General features: G+C 42.0%; 1 protein-coding gene across 1 annotated transcript; it reads right to left on the bottom strand.

Annotated features, from left to right (window-relative positions):
• Window positions 1-2,861: 2,861 nt before the first annotated feature.
• PLEKHS1 (pleckstrin homology domain containing S1) lies at window positions 2,862-16,677 on the bottom strand. The gene is made up of 9 exons (XM_042781048.1): window positions 16,583-16,677; window positions 15,540-15,615; window positions 14,395-14,511; window positions 12,445-12,570; window positions 9,774-9,880; window positions 9,103-9,291; window positions 7,712-7,813; window positions 4,633-4,768; window positions 2,862-3,041 (listed from the first exon to the last, which is right to left on the bottom strand). Exons 1-9 carry the CDS (start codon window positions 16,675-16,677, stop codon window positions 2,862-2,864), a joined length of 1,128 nt encoding a protein of 375 aa, XP_042636982.1.
• Between the last annotated feature and the right edge of the window lie 252 nt (window positions 16,678-16,929).

The raw sequence follows: 16,929 nt of genomic DNA, 5'->3' as shown, positions 1-16,929 counted from the left end.
GGGCCAATTCCTCTGCACTCACCATCCCCATCTTCACCTCCCCACACCCATGGTCATCCACATGGATCAGGTTGGAATGAACAGCAAGGGAAGTTCTGGAAGGAGAAAGGTCAGAAATGGTATTATGCACTATGTGTGGGTGTGGGTGTGGGTGTGGCTATGAGTGGACAGTGTATGAGGTGGGTCCTTCCTACCCTCTTGGCTCTGGTGAAATTACTCATGTATGAGGTAAAATTCTTTTCATTATCCCTAGTGGCAGGTGGTGACTGTCTTCACCTCTCAGCAGGCTGCCTTATGGCCTCCATAGTAAGAGGATAGGACTCCAAAATCTGGGGTCTGGGATAAATGCCATGATTACTAGGCCACTTGGCCAGCTCAGTTCAGAGTTTTCCTTAGGGCTACATTGTTAGACTGGTCTTTGGGCCTGAGTCCTAGGAAAATGTGGGCTCCAGCTCCCTCTAGAAAAGGTGAGGCACCTCCAATTCACTGGTTGATGAAGCCTGGTTTGTCAAAGCCTCCCAGGTGTTTTCTCCACCCAAACACTATCTGCACCTCAACCACCTAATGGCTGTGGTGGCATAGAGTCAGTCAGTGTTCTTTTTCTGGTCATTGGTTATAACATTCCTGCAAGTGGCAGAAAGCGATGTGTGAGTACAAGGCTTCTCCCCTCAGGAACAGGGTTCTAGTTTGGGGGAGAGAGGTGGATAGTCACTGGCCTCTTTCAGAATCTAATGGAAACTATGGACTCTCTCAAAAACACCCATGGACAAAGCCCACACTCTTCAGTCTTCAAAACGCTCATGTACCTCTCCGTGCGACCCTCAGATGATGCTTTCCAACATGTATTCCCTGGTCCACCTGCATTAGAGTCATCTGTTTGGGGTGGTGGTCATTAGAATGAAGATTCCAGGGCCCCCACCAGACCTACTAATCAGACTCTAGGTTAAAGGACCTTGGAATCTGCTGAGACTTCTTTTTGGGCATAACCTCTGATGTGGGAGAATTGCCTGGGGCAGGGCTCTTATAACAAGTGACTTAGATGCTTCTGCTGCAGGCACAAAGTTCTCACATTCAGAGAGGGCCAAGGAGCAGGTGCTATGGTGTCATTGTGGTACTGGAAAGAGTGTGGGCTTAGGAGCCAGGAGTCCTGTGCTCTTGTAGGAGTCCTGTGCTCTTGTAGGAGTCCTGCTGTGAGCCATGTTAAAGAGTCAGCTCCTTAGACCTCGGGCTCCTCTTCAGCTCAGTGAGGAGGCTGAAGGACCTGGAGGCTCAGCTTTCTCATCTAGTCCATTCTAGGTTTCTTTACTGGCATTGCAGTGAGGCCTCCTGAGCAAAACAGGCCAAGGATCGTGGGCCTCTTAGTCATGTATCGGTTTTTGGTTGCCAGATGGTTCTACCCTATTTAATTTTTTATTTCCTTCATTAATGTGGCTTGATTTCTAACTTGTGATTTATTTTAAGCGTATTTTCCAGACTTGTATTTTATTATTTTTCATTATAAAAGTGACATGTGCTCATTGCAAAAAAGAAAGAAAGAGAGCAAACATTACAGACGTATCTCTTCCTGCACGACCAACTCCAAACAAAAAATAAAATAAAAAGCGTCTTCAGCTGCAGCAGAAGCATAGCTAACAGATAATTGAGTGCTTATTACATAGTAGGAGCTTGATGTGCTAAACCCTGAATGCATTTAAACCTCACAACAGTTCTGTGAGGTACTAGGGTTCAGGAAATCTTATATCTGTATATCCATACACACAAACACTAATAATTTCTTTTAGAAAAAAAAAAAAGGCTATTTTTCCTACTCTACTGCCATTTGCTTCTTTCACTTTTAAATGATTGTGAACATCTTTTTCTAACTGTACATGCAGAACATTTTTCTATCTGCAGAGTGTTCAATGATACGGAGTCATCATAACTGACTTAAGCATTTTCCGGATAACAGAAAATGAATTGCATTTGAATGTCTCTTCTAAGTCTGGAAGTCTTTTCAAACCTAAATCCAAACACAAATTGAGCATCCAGACATCTGTTTATCAGAGCTGGTTTTAGATTCTTGGTTCTACCGCTAAATAGCTATGAAGGCATCATCACGCATCTTTCAAGGTCTTAATGTCTTCCTGTGCAAAATGAACACATGTTAAAATATGATTTCTGAAGCCCACTTTTGCTCTAACATTCTCTGTTGTAATTAGTGAGTTAGCCTTCTACCTTGTTTTTCCTGTGTATGAGAGAAAAAGTTGATTCTCTTAGTCTTCCAGGACCAATTAGTTAATGCATTTAAAGACCTTTCAAACTTAGAAGTGCTAAGTACGTTCTCTTATTACTTGAGGAGCAAGCAGATCTTTGCTGGATATAACCTCAAACTGCTTTGACTTCTAGAATAGTTACTTGGTCCTTAAGAAAAACAAGCTAAATATTGAATCCAAGAGATTACTCTGTCTGAGCATTATGGCCATGGGGATGATGGGACAGGGCAATATGGTATCATATCTCTCTTTGGAAGCTGTCTTCCTGGAATGAGTATTTCCAAGTGTAATTTCCATAGCAGAAGAGAGATTATGAGGACCATGACCTCAGCAGAACACGCTGTGCTTTTTAGAGGAAGGACTTATCCAGTCTATACTTGTGGTATTTGGGACAAAGACTGAGATAATAAGGTCTTACATAGTCATTATCATACTTGACCCTTTCATCCCCCCTGATACAATAGCCAGAGAGTGGGTGGTTAACCCATTGTTAGGATGGAGATGCAGAAATTCAGAGGGGTGTGCCCCTATCACATGGCAGTAAGAGACAGAGCCTGGTACAGAATTGAGGTCCCCATCCCCACTCCACTGTGGTGGGTCCTTGGTAAGCTACTGTCCAGTTTCTTTCTGCTGGCTTTTTCTGATGGCTGGAGTCTTCTTTGGTGCCCTTTCCAGTCCAGGCTTAACCAGATGAAAAGGTGCAACTACCTGGTATTTTAATGGGCATGCACAGGTGATAGCGTGGAATTTCTTCGAATTTGGGATCCTGCCGATGGTGAGTTTTATTTTCTAAAACAGAAGAAATAAGAAAATCAAATGACTAAAGATTATCCTTTGGAGTGTTTGTTCTTAGTCTCTCCCTCACACTCTCAGAAGCTGTCTTTGAAGACCAACCTTTGCTGAACTACAATATATGAGAAGAGGAAACCCATGGTGACTTTTGTAGATGACGGGCTATATTGTAACTAGCATTGAACATGACTCTTTCACCCACTAATCTGTGAGCTCCTTGAACTTAAGCTGAGGCCACTTTGTAACTCTAGAGCTTACCACTGTATACAGCATAGAGTAAATATTCAATAAATGGTAAATGAATGATGCCTGGATTTAGTCCTTGCTCTCTCACCACTAGTTATATATCTTAACTCACTCATCCTTGCTGGGTTTCCCTATTTACATAATAGCAACAGTATAATTTTTCTAACCAACAAGGTTATTGTGTAATGTGAAAGAGATACCAAAACCCAAACCCATTGTTGTCAATTCGATTCTGACACACAGTGACCCTATTGGACAAAGTAGAACCGCCCCATAGGTTCCAAGGCTGTAATCTTTATGGAAGCAGACTGCTACACCTTTCTCCCGTGGAACGGCTGGTAGGTTGTAACTTCTGACCCTTTGGTTAGCAGTTGAGCACTTTAATCACAGTGCCACTAAGGGTCATTGCAAAATAGTAAGACATACAAAATCACAAACTTTCAGGGCTGGAAGGAAATTGAAAAATCACTTACCATAGTAATTTTCAAAAATTTTAAGCCAAGGAACCATAACTTAAATGACAAATGTGGACCACTGTAGTTGAGGTCCTAGCTCCCCTCTCTCCGCCTGCCCCAGGGGCCCAAGAAGTACAGTTTGAAAATCAACTGTCTCACTTTAGAGAGAACAAACTGAAGCTCAGGGGATGGAAGTGATTTTCCCTAGGTCACATGACTAGTTAGAAATTAAAAACAAACAGACCAGAAAGGAACTAGCAATTTAGAGACCTTACTAGGAGGCAGGCTCTTAAAAAACACCCCTATAGTACACACCTACATATTTTTCTTCTTCCCATAACTCTGTGAGGAAGGTATGGCTATTATGATTTCAGAGATGAGGAAACTGAGGCTTGAAAGGGGGACTGCCCAACATCCCTCGGCCAGTAGCAGTAGAAATAAAAATAAGTAACTATAGCAATCACCTAATGGGTGCTTGCCACTGTAGTAAGCATGTTACATACATTATCTCATTAAATACTCCAACAACTCTTTGAGGTACTGTCATAATCCTTAATCTTACAGAGAACGCTGAGTCCAAATTATTTAAGAAGCTGGGATTCAACCTGAGCCCAATGAGTTCCCCAACAAAGTCTTTTTGCCATATTACGCTGCTTTCCAAGTCTTCAACCCAGATGTTCTGTCTCCTCGCCCAGTATGCTTTCCAAATGCTGCTATATATGAAAGAATTTTGAAAGAGTCCTACAACAGCATTCTGTTATTTACACATGGTGGCTGAGAAGAGTCCCATATGTGTTCAGAGTATAGTTCAGACTCCAACCAAGACCTTGATCTTGTTCCTTCTAGCTTTGACTTGCCCTGGCCAGAGCTGGGAGGAAGGAACTTACCTCCTTTTGGATGGATCGACTGAGAAACAAGGAGACCTCCTGTAAACTCTGGGGCTTCAGGTCATTCACCGCCAAAAGGTGATCTCCATGGCAAAATAAGCATCCCAGGTGCGGGGGGCCTATCCACTGGGCCACACTGCAACGGGACACAGCACCCGCACAAAGGTGAGCCAAGGGCATCGATGGGATGTGTGGGCTCCTCTCTTTGTCTATCCCATTGTTGCTGTTCTCAGCTGCCTTAGCTACGCTGCACTCCATCTGAAGTAGATTTCTCCCTTTTTCTGTCTGGTCTATCCTTTCTTTTACTAATCCTCTTGAAGCCTGAGCCTTCCTCCATAGCTCAATTCAAATTATACCACCTTTACAAAACCCTCCTACCATCCTCTCCTCTGCCCTGACCTTCTATTGCACTGTCTGAATACCTCGTGTAAGTACTTTTAAATATTATGCATTTGATATTTCCCTGTTTATGTGGTCATCTTTGCCACTAAGCCATCAAACCCTGGAAGTGCAACCAACTAAAACCAAACCCATTGCTATTGAGTCAATTCTGACTCATAGCAACCCCAATTGCGTTTCCAAGGTTGTAAATCTTTACAGAAGTAGATTGCCTCATGTTTCTCCCATAGAGCATTTGATGGGTTTGTACCACCGACTTTCTGGTTAGCACCCAAATGCCTTACCCACTATGCCCCCAGAGCACCTTGGAAGTGCAGAGCCACCTTTTTTTTTTTTCAATCTTTATAACCCCATAGCTCCAAGTAAACTAGGGTGCTTGTTGTGGTTACCTAGTGCTGCTCCGACAAGAATATACCACAAATGGGATGCCTTAACAAACAAGAGTTTATTCTCTTACAGTTTGGAGGCTTTAAGTTCAAGTTCAAAGTGCCAGGCTCTAGGGGCTGTGTGAAAGCCCCTTGACCTTGGGCTTCAGCTCTGCCTCTTACTCCTGGCCCACTGAAGCTAGAGGTATCTCTTCACTCAGACAGCTAGCTACTGGCTGCTGAGGCTAATGAGCCCTAGGTCGACAAATAAAAAGGCACAGTCTCGATGTTAACAAACCACATGGCAGGCCATTCATTCAAGTCCATTGTAAGTCCCAAGGTTGGCAGAGCATGGCAGGCTACTAAACAACAACAGGGCTACATGCAGGGTCCAAGCATGCCATAAGCTAAAGATCATTTCCAAGGCTTCTCCTTATATACAGGAAGAAGACCACATCCCAAAGGCAGCTATTCAGCTGTTTGTGGTAGATCCCACCATGGAGTTCATTGCCAGTCTCATTGTGAGGAATAACTACCACCAGCTGCCCAGCCACTCAAACGGGCCCAGGCAAGTTGACACACAAATATAACCACCACAGTGCTCAATAAGTGTTTTTTAGAAGTGAGCACAAAATAATTATACAATGAGTAAATAAACAAATAAATGAATTATTAAACAAGCAAGTTTAGACACAGAGAAGTTCATGTTCAATTTAGTAATTATTGAGCCTTAGATTGTAAGAAGTTTGGAAAAATGGAAGATTGTGCTTCCTGTCCTCTTAGGATTTACAGGACAACTGGTAGTGTTATGGATTGAATTATGTCCCCCAAAAATATGTGCTGGAAATCATAATTTGTATGCCTGTGGTTATCATCCCATTTGGGAAGGGGTTGTTTATGTTATGTTAATGAAGCAGGATTAGCATAGGGTGTATTTTGAGTCAATCTGCTTTGAGGTATAAAGCTACCAAGCAGAGATGGGGGAAGAGAGATGACAAGTCACCAGAAGATCTCCCAGGAGCAGAAGAGCAAAGAGACAAGAAATCTTCCAGAGCCAACAGAGAGAGAAAGCCTTCCCCTAGAGTCAGCACCCTGAATTTGGATCTCTAGCCTCCTAAATTGTGAGAAAAGAACTTTTTTTTGCTAAAGCCACCCACCTGTGGTAGTTCTGTTAGAGCAGCACGAGATAACTAAGACAGGTGTGTGACATAACACATTGCTCAAACTCAGCTCACTGCCATTGAGTTGATTCTGATTCATAGTGACCGCTCCTTGGGTTTCCAAGGTGGTATCTCTATGGAAGTAGATTGCCCAATTTTCCTTCTGAGGAGTGGCTGGTGGTTTTGAACTGCCAGCCTTCTGGTTAGCAGTCTAAAGCCTTAGGCAGTACACCACTGCTACTTTATGTTAAATGGTTTATGCTCCTTTAAAAATGTCATCTTCCACCGAAATGAGTTGCCAGCTCTTTAAGAGAATGTGGAATCAAGTTGACAATGTAAGAATATTCTCTGCACACAATCTTTTGTACCTGAGCCTCTGATCAGCAGGATTTTAGATGGTTTTTGGAAGTCTTAGGCCCTATTATGCCTTTTCCTTTTAGACTTTTGGTTTTTGTTGATTCACTGGCTTTATTCATTCATCAGATACTTATGGTGCATTGATTGAGAATGATTTCCTTGGAACATACATATTTCCTGCCCACTCCTCCTTCTTTGAGAAATCAGAAATTTCCTGATTCCCAGACTTCTGGGTTCCCTTATGCCCACCCAGGAGCTCTGGTGGCACAGTGGTTAAAACATTTGGCTGCTAACCAAAAGGTTGGCAGTTCAAACCCACCAACTGCTCCATGGGAGAAAGATGATGCAGCCTGCTTCTATAAAGATTTACAGCCTTGGAAACCCTATGGGGAAGTTCTATTCTGTCCATTAGGGTAGCTATGAGTAGAAATCCATTCAGTGTCAACAGTATTCTTGTTTTCTCCAGCCTCAACGGAAGACGCTTTGTGACAACAGTTTGGGCAACAGTCAGTCCATGCTGCCAAATAGACTGTTCAAGATGTAATTCATATCTTTCAACCCCGTTTGTAATCAATGTTGTTGTTATGTGCCGTTGAGTCGGCCCCAACTCATAGCGACCCCTCCTTGGGTTTCCGAGGCAGTGTCACTACGGAAGTAGATTGCCCAACCTTCCTTCTGAGGAGTGGCTGGTGGGTTTGAACCACCAGCCTTCTGGTTAGCAGTCAAGTGCCTTAGGCACTATGCTACCAGAGCTCCTACTTGCTATTATAATCAATAGTACTTAAATTTCTGACCTACCATATTCGTCCTGCAGCTTCTATCAGAGCAAGATGATTTATCACATCAGGAGGGGAAAGGAACACATCCAGTTTCTGCACTTGGCATTCATCAGGGATGTTACTGTGACATAAGACATTTGTACCAGTCATATTAGGTAGCTAGCCCTGAAACTGAACTGTACTTTCTGAGTAGAGCTTTTTTTCCCCCCCTTAAATTGTGGTAAAATATATACAACATAGAACTTGCCATTTTAACCATTTCCAAGTACACAGTTCAGTGGCATTAGTCACATTCACAATCACCACTATTTGTTTCCAAAACTTTTTCATCCCCTAAACAGAAACTCTGAACCCATTAGGCAATAGCTACCCAGGCCTCCATCTCCTGGTAACCACTAATCCACTCTATGTATTTGTCTACTCTAGATATTTCCTATAAATGGGATCATATAATATTTGTCCTTTCATGTCTGGCTTATTTCAGTTAATGTAATGTTTTCAAAGTTGTCACCGCATGTATTAAAATTTCATTCTTTTTTATAGTTAAATAATATTCTATTGTACATTTGTACCACATTTTGTTTATCTGTTCATCTGTTGATGGACACTTGGTTTGTTTCCACCTTTTGGCTCTCAGGAATAGTATGCAACTAACATTGGTGTACAAGTCTCTGAATCCCTGCTTCAATTCTTTTGGGTATTTATCCAGAAGTTGAATTTCTGGATTCTGAGTAAATTTTTGGCCTCTTACATCTGATATTATATTTTCCAGTTATAATATTTAGAGAAAAATATGAATGTAATTTGCTGAAAAAGTCCTCATTAGTGTTCTTCGTAGGATGTAGTAGATGTAGTAGAATGGGTGGTAAGCAATGAGAAGGAACCACAAAGGACTAAATTGACTACATCACTTCAGGTCACTTTGTATATTCTCTTCTGGAAATGACTTTATAGAAGAAGATACTGAGAAGAGTTAAAATTGAGAACAATCTCATCAAACTGTCTTGTTACCACTTAACACCTACACATTTCTCTCTGGTCTATAACCAGATTTCATGCAATTTCCGTGCCTATAATTATGCAGGAAAATCTGAGTGACAAGCTACTCAGAGCAGTTTGGATCCAAAGTTCTAGAACCTGAAAGACTAATTAAAGAATTTTTTTTTTTTTTTGCCCAGATAGTTGAAAATACCACCTACATCCCAGGGGAGCACTTTGTTACCAGCTCTTTTGATCACTGTCCTTGGCCACAACCTCAGTTAAAGCAAAAAGTTGTTCATATTCCTGGCCAACTTGGAGATTTTTAGGAATGGCTTTAATTTGAATACTGAATAAGAAAGAAAACATGCCTTGGTCTCAGGGCCCATAAAGTTTTAGAAATTAGAGCTTTACTTGATCAGTATAGACAACTGCACAACAGTTAGTGAGGTCGATCCTTTTTTGTCATTCATGGTGTGTACTTCTGAATTGTCTGGCGAAAGATGTAAATCATTTTCTGAGTCTTTTTCTTGTGGGTGAAGCCCCTCATCTTGGGTTTCTAAAAGGGCCTGGGATTCCTCTTTGCTCTCAGCAGACCGATGGGATGTCTCTTTGAAAACACTAGCATATAAAACATTAAAACAAACCTTTTTTAGTATCTTCACTGACAAATTTCCCCTGTGCATGAATCAGAATTAAGTAGCTAACAGCCATGTGAAAGTTAGCAATGTCTTGAAGTATGTCCAACCATTAAAATCAAGGCCATAGCTAGAATCAAATCCAATAAACTTTTCTTCCAAAAATGGATATGGAATCAAAATAACCCTTTACATGGGGTGGGTTTGGATGACTGAAGTGAGAGTGTGAGAGACTTAAATGTGAAATAGAAATAGCTTTTCAGGAGTCAGAAAATGTCCTGAAGACATTACTAATGCTTTTCTCTGGATTGCTACTTTTCCTTGTTTTGAGATTACTAAATGATGTGTTAAACTTGATGTGTAGTAGTGTTTTGCATTAGTATATCCACTATTTGAATGAACTGGAAGTAGTTGTTCTATCATAAGTAGATTAGCTAATTATATATGTATTTGTCTTTTACTTACCAGGATTTCATTGACATGTAAGGACACTCAGTTCTCTTGAAGACCTTATCTGGACTACCACGTTCAATGGATTCACCAGAGTCACTGGAATCAATATTCTTTTCCAACTATGACAAGAAGAACAGATTTAAAGATGAAGTCTACCAATAAGGCAGATACCCTTTTACTCCATTCACTACCCCTTTCCTTATGTCTCTCAAGAACATCCTCCAGTGGCTAAAGAGTGGTGCTCATTCTGGGACTATCAACCAACCTTACCTATTAGAACCTGCAAAGTTTTTAGCAAACCCAAAGGCTACTTTCTTCACCTGGGTCCCCAGGCTCCTGATTCAAGTTTCTGTTGAACTATATTGCTCTTTGCCTGTCTGCTTCATCCCTAGGCACGAACTCTTTCCCCCACTCAGTTCTGCTGCAGTGGGTCACAGCCTGGGTGGGTCACAGATCCAGACACAGTGCACATCTGGCTTAGGCTGTTGTGCTCACAGTCCTGCCTGAGTTGCTTCAGGGGGCTGTGAGGGTCCTGGAAAATACTGCCCTTGCAAGCCCTCAACTAGCCCCTTAGGTCTAAGACAGTCATTTGGGACAAGGGTTGATCAAAAACTTTCCAGACCTTTCTCTTGACTAGCATCATTGACACTCATCATTAACCTTCAATTAGAACACTTCATTCCAGCCAAGCTAATCTCACTACTCCCCTTAAAAAACTGCTTTTCTAGTGCCCATGTTAATGCCATCTCCTTTACCTGGGATGCCTCATTTCTCTCCTGTCTGTTGAAATTGTGTCGAGGCCTGGCTGAAGTCCTTCAGCCTCTTCTGTCCACTTCAGCTGCAGCTCCTGTAGCCCTTCTCTGCACTTCTACTGCACATTTTGTCCTTATGTATTTATTTACTTTTATCTTAGTATTACCCACCTTACTAGCATCCCATAAAGTACTTAGCAAATGCCACTCACATAATTGATACTTGATACACACCAGATTGGTTGAACTACCACAAAGGACTAGTTGCCACCAAAGTGTCCCAGGGAACATCTCAAACCAAAAAAACAAACTCACTGCCATCGAGTCAGTTCCGACTCACTAGTGTGAGAAGTATTTTCTGAGAAAGTAGGGTCCTGTGGTCAAAGGAGGTTGGGATATGCTGTGTGTCGCATCCTGTTTAGCTATTTATAATTCACCATTCCATACTAAAGGCTCTGAGAATCCTGCAGTTAAGTTAACTTAGTTTAACTTGGTGTTTCTAGAACTTATTTGACCCCAAGGCACTTTGTTTGTGTGAATGCATGTGACTATCTTGTAAAAAATCCTCAGTTTAGGATTCTACAGGGACTCCCCTCCCTCATTTTGGTCTAGCCCCTCCCATTTTCATTCTCTTCTCTCTGCTGTTGTTGTTTGTTGTTATGTGCTGTTGAGTCGGACCCGACTCATAGCAACCCCTCCTTGGGTTTCCAAAGTGGTATCACTATGAAAGTAGATTGCCCAACCTTCCTTCCAAGGAGTGGCTGGTGGATTTGAACCACTAGCCTTCTGGTTAGCAGTCAAGTGCCTGAGGCACTATGCTATCAGAGTCCCCTTCTCTCTGCAGTCCATCTCAAATACAGCTGTTGGGAGGATATTACCCATTGCCATCAAGTGGATTCTGACTCATACCAACACTTTTCAGACAGAGTAGAACTGCATCATACAGTTTTCTAGACTTTAAATCTTAATGGAAGCAGACCGCCACATCTTTCTCCCATGAGCAGCTGATAGGTCTGAACCACTGACTTTGGTTACTAGCTGAGCACTTTAATCACTATTCAGCCAGGGGTCTTTGGGCTAATACTTGAAGATAGTTCATTGCCTCTGTGTTGCTTACAAAACGCATTCAGTTTGGTATGTAAGACTCCTCATGGGCCTGGCTCTTGTTCTGTTTTATTTTCCACTGTAGCCATTCAGTCACTCTAGGTCCCAGTCCAAGTGAACCATGCACCCACACATTTCAAATGCTATTTCTTTTCTGAAGCCTTCCCTGATCCCTTTGGAGAGAGAAAATCTGTCATTTTCCTATTGCTCCAGAGCACTTTGACCATGCCTCCTGGATAGCATAATCGTGTGGTAATTGATAAGAGTATGAGTCGGGGCCGACTCGACGGCACATAACAACAACAACAACATGGGCTCTGAAGGCAGGAGCAATGCCACATTCATTACTGTAGACACCACACCTAGTACAATACAGTTCCTGACACACAGAAAACATTTAGGAAGGCTTCCAGTTAATAGACTGATTGATAGGTACTACATAATTTATCACCCAAGAACTTTTGTCCATATTATTCTTCCTGTCCAGAATGTCTTCCATCAACTTTCAAGTCCAAATTCTATACATTTTTCAAATAAAGTCAAATGTCATCTCCTTCCTGGGTCTTCTTGGCTAGAAGTCAATCCTTCCTTCCCCACCCCTCAAGCATTCCCATGGAATTGTGTGAGCATTTCTCTTCAGCGTGGAGCCCTTTTCTGTCTTGTGTTATGGTTGTTTCGTATTGAAATGTTGGCACTGTGAGCACAGCATCTGTGTCCAACTCACCTCTGAGTTCCCACTGAACCCAGCCTAGTATTTTAGGGATAGTACGTGGCAGGTGCTCAAGACATACTTGTTGAAAGACTGGATGATTCAGAGATGGAGTTACCTCTAAAATAACACTCCGGGGATTAATATAATAACCCTCTTCTTCTTTATCTTGAGTAGTCTTTGAAGAGAAATCTTGTGAAAGATGAGCTTGCCTGAATCCTGGAGAATATTTTTCTGTGAAATGCTGAATAAAAGAGATGAAGACAGAATTAATGCTTTTCTTTTTCTTTGCAAGAGACAGAATTAAGCCACATGCTTTTTGTAAAAGCTGTGACAGATTAGTTGGGGTGAGAAGATCAGAGGATCTCCCAAGGTTCCATCCAGACACCCACACAACTTGAATTTGCCTTCTGTCCTGGGCCACCACTGATGCCAGGAAGATTTAAGCACATGGTTCTCTACCATTAGGAGCTACAACTCAGAACAAGTGGTTTCCTCTCATGGGTAGCATTCTAAGTCACTCAGTTCTGCCTTAGAGTCCCCACCCCAGGCCCCATCTTGTTGCAGTTATCATCCAGTGCCATCTGAGAAAGTAATGAGCTTAGAGTCAAGACAGTCACCTTTCCTTTTCCTGCTCAACATTCCTCTTTTGTGTTCTGCTCACACACTTCTATTGTTTCCATAGCAATGTAATCTGGTCGTGCTAGTCACATGGTAGCATGAATTATAGGCTTCAAGGTGACCTAGGTTCAACCAATTACTGCCTTCTCCCTCCCAAAAGATATATGATACTGTACTAATGTAGCTGCTTTGCATGGCAGGAAAATTGTTGTAAGTACAATATAATTCTTTCAGGAACAATGTCTTTGAGCAGGTTTTGTTTGTTTGTTTGTTTGTTTGAATAAAAGACCCTGAATGTTCTCTAGGAAGTCCTTGAAAGAAAGTTATTATATTTAAAAACAAAAACAAACAAGGATATATTTACACTGCATCCATTTTTCTAGCTCCAAGCTCATGAAGCCAGGCCGTGCTGAGTTGGCGGTGAAGGGTCACCACTTAATTTCAATAACAACAACAAACAAACAGCAAAAGCCCAGCAAGACAAATTAAACTCTTAACTCAAGCTGGTTGGAAAAAAAAAAAAAAAAAAAAAAATCACTGGATCTGAATAGAGAATGTGAAAATGTAAGAGCAGTTGTGTTATCTCCGGGAAGGGGCAGCAGGAGCCAAAACCAAGAGGCATTAGCTGAGAGGGGTCAGTCTCCCCAACCCAATTTCATACCGCCTTTGGTACTCATTAAAGGAATAACTGAGATGAGGTGTTCGGCCTGGTGAATTTGACAGGCTACAGAAAGCGTTAAAAATAGTTGGAGAGCCGCCAACTAGATAAAATAGGAGGCTACGCCACAATAAGATGTGCTTGGCACCCAAGGATAAGGGGATGTCAATGGTTGCGTGTCTATGGGATGAAACAGCATCTCTGCAGGAACAAAAACAAACCAACCTCAGCCCATTAATTAATAAAATCCAGACTTAGAGAGAGAACAAATCCCAGAAAGTTGAGGGTATCATACAAAGGACTCCTGAAGGTCAAGTGTATTGAATTGACTCCCCCCAATCGATTTCACTTCTCCATGTGTTTAAGGAGGAGCAGACTGATCCGAGTGAATGAAGGAAATTAACAAGAAGTTCTGCCTTTGCCTAAAGAGTACAGATGGTGAGACAGGAAATCAACTGGTGTGTTGAGAATCTTTTTCAGAGAAGTAATCTGTGCCCTGTGTGTGAAGGAAGGAAAAGATTGCCAGCCAGGCTTTTGTTTAGCCAAAGGGCTCTCACCCAATATAGCCAGATGCATGTCAAGGAGCATCCAAAGTGAAAGGATCCATTTAGAAATAGGTAGGGACAAGTGGTAAAGCTTGCCTGTGATATGGGAAACAAGCTCAAATGGGTTCATATAGTAGCTTAGGCTTTGAGGAAGGTGGGCAGGGTGTCAAATTCAACTCTAATTTCGAACAATAGCTGACTTCCTTCAATGGAACTTGAGAGACAGCAAGGTGACCCCAATTACCATGTTTGGAAGACTGGTTCTTGATGAGGTGAAGCTGGCAGCCTCCAGGGTACTGGACGGATCGAGGACAGGGCTGGGGTCTGAAGCATGCCGCTTATCACCCAAGGAGAGACTCTCCTGGTTAGGAAACAGGAACCGTGCAGTCAGGACCCAGCTGATCTCTCATCTGGAATGAGACAGCATCCTTCCCTCTGGGCTCCCTGCCCCCAGTCTCTCACCAGCACTATCTCACTAAGACAACAGCTGATCTTGTCTCTCTCCTGTTCCCAAACCCTTGAGGACTCAGCCTGGCCTGCAGAGACCCCAGATTTTGCCCTCACCCTGCCTTTTTAACCATTTTCCTTCTGCACTCCATCTCCTGTTCTTCAGCCATTTGATTCTACTTGTAAACGTGCCTTGCCTTGTCCTTCTGCTTAACTTTTATGTCTATTGTAAGCATGAAACAACCTAGATAACATATCAAAAAACATAGGCAGAGACCAAAGTTCCATTTACAAAAATCTACCCTAAGATAGGATTTGTGTAAATTAGCAAAGGCCCTTTTGAAATAAATAAAAAACTTAAACCTATTACTATTTACATGGGCGCTCTGGAGCCTAAGGCATTTGACTACTAATCAGAAGGCTGATGGTTCAAACCCACCAGCCGTTCCTCTGAAGGAAGGCTGGGCAATCTACTTCTGTAGTGATAACACCTCAGAAACCCAAGGTGGGGGGTTGCTATGAGTCCGATCTGAGTTGAAGGCAGTGAGTTTTACTATTTACATTAAAGAGACATTATATTCAAAATATAAGATAGAAAGTACCTTAGACTTATAAGTCTTAGTTATACATTAAATAATAATGACGGAATAGTTTCAGCTACTGTTAAAAATTGCTACAATAAAAATTTTCATTCCCCCATCACATAAAAATCTCAACTGTCTGTATTTTAGCTTCCTCTTGAAACACAAAAGTATTTTTTTGTTCCCTCTTGAAACACAAAAGTATTTTTTTCCTATTAATCTTAACAAGTACATACGTTTTCTCACTTATTTATTCCTTGTATTAATGCCAGTTGCTAAGGGAAAAAAAGCTCGCATTGTTTCCCTGTGAAAGGGGGCTGTGCTGGGGCACCCTGTTATTTCACTAGCGATATAGAGTCACCTCCGTATTCTGGTGTGCTGCCTTTATATCCTGGCAAAATGATGACATGAAGGAGACCCAGTCTTTAATCTTCTCCCTGTTAATAGGAATAAACTTTCAGCCGGCATGTGGCAACAATAGTGCTTGCACTCTCTCTGAACCAATGAAAGATTCTTTTATTCAAGTTTGAGCAAGTAGTGGGAGCAGGTAACAGAGAAACAAGCATTTTTTCCTGAGTAGCTGAAATGACCCACCACTCCTCACCACCTCCACACTTGCAGGCTAGAATTAACCCTCCTGCCACCTCTGTGAGGAAAGCACAGAGAAATGGGAAGAAAAGCAGAAAACAATAGTAGTAATCACAGGGCTTGGGGCTTTTGGCTTTGACACTGGTTTCTTTTGTGTTCTTAAGCAAAGCCCCTAACCAGTCAGCGCTATTTTTGTGTCACCATCGAGGCTACCTGACAATAATTGCATCTACGAAGAATGTGTCTGAACTGAATTCATATATATCCCATCTTTTTTTCCTTTCTCCCTGTGGACTCTTAGGACAATTTAAAGACAGCTTTTCGTGTTTTGAATGATCTGAACAGATCAAGGTGCTTCACACTTTGGCTTTAACATTCACTGCAGCCTCTGCACCTGCCCTTGCACCTCAGCTTCTCTGTCAAGCAGATAATCACCTCTAAAGAACCTGAGGCATCTCTGCTGGCAAAAGGAGCCTTTCTTAAAAACTGGAGACTCCTAGGATGAGCATTATTCCTCCCTCATGTGACTTGTATAGATATTTGTGTCTTGGGTTCTTTGGGGGTGTTGGGAAAAGTTCTTTTTATTCCTTTGAGTGGGTGGGGATCTTGGGTTCTTTTACATGGAATGAGTCTCGGGTGATGGTGATCTTTCAGGGTATTTTAACAAATGATGAGGATTGCCATGATGGCGTTTAATGTCATGGCCATGGGTTTTTGTCCAGAGCATGAGCACTATTCACTCATTTAAAGTGTCTATTTACAATGCATGCATGTAGTTTGCACCCAGAAAACACTCTGGGCTATCTTACTACTCACCTGTCATGGCCAATGAGAAAGTAATCCCTGCTAGTGGTTCTGATGGACATCACCTCCTCAGGATGACATTTAAACATCTTCTGTACAGATTTCATTTTTTCATGGCTGCTTATGCCAACTTCTACACTGGAATTTCTGTTATATATAGACATACAGTATTAAAACCCAAACAAAAAACAAACCCACTGCCATTGAGTCCATTCTGACTTATAGAGACCCCCAATTGGGTTTCCAAGATGGTAAATCTTTACCAAAGCAGGTTGCCCCACCTTCCTTCCATGAAGTGGCTGGTAGGTTAAAAAACCAAACTCACTGCTGTAGAGTCAGATCCGACTCATAGCAATGTC

The sequence above is a fragment of the Orycteropus afer genome, unplaced genomic scaffold (genome assembly GCF_000298275.1).
Source record: "Orycteropus afer afer isolate SDZICR_OR568_19922 unplaced genomic scaffold, OryAfe1.0 scaffold00082, whole genome shotgun sequence".
Classification (NCBI taxonomy): Eukaryota; Metazoa; Chordata; class Mammalia; order Tubulidentata; family Orycteropodidae; genus Orycteropus; species Orycteropus afer.
This window is presented reverse-complemented; position numbering and strand designations above follow the sequence as displayed.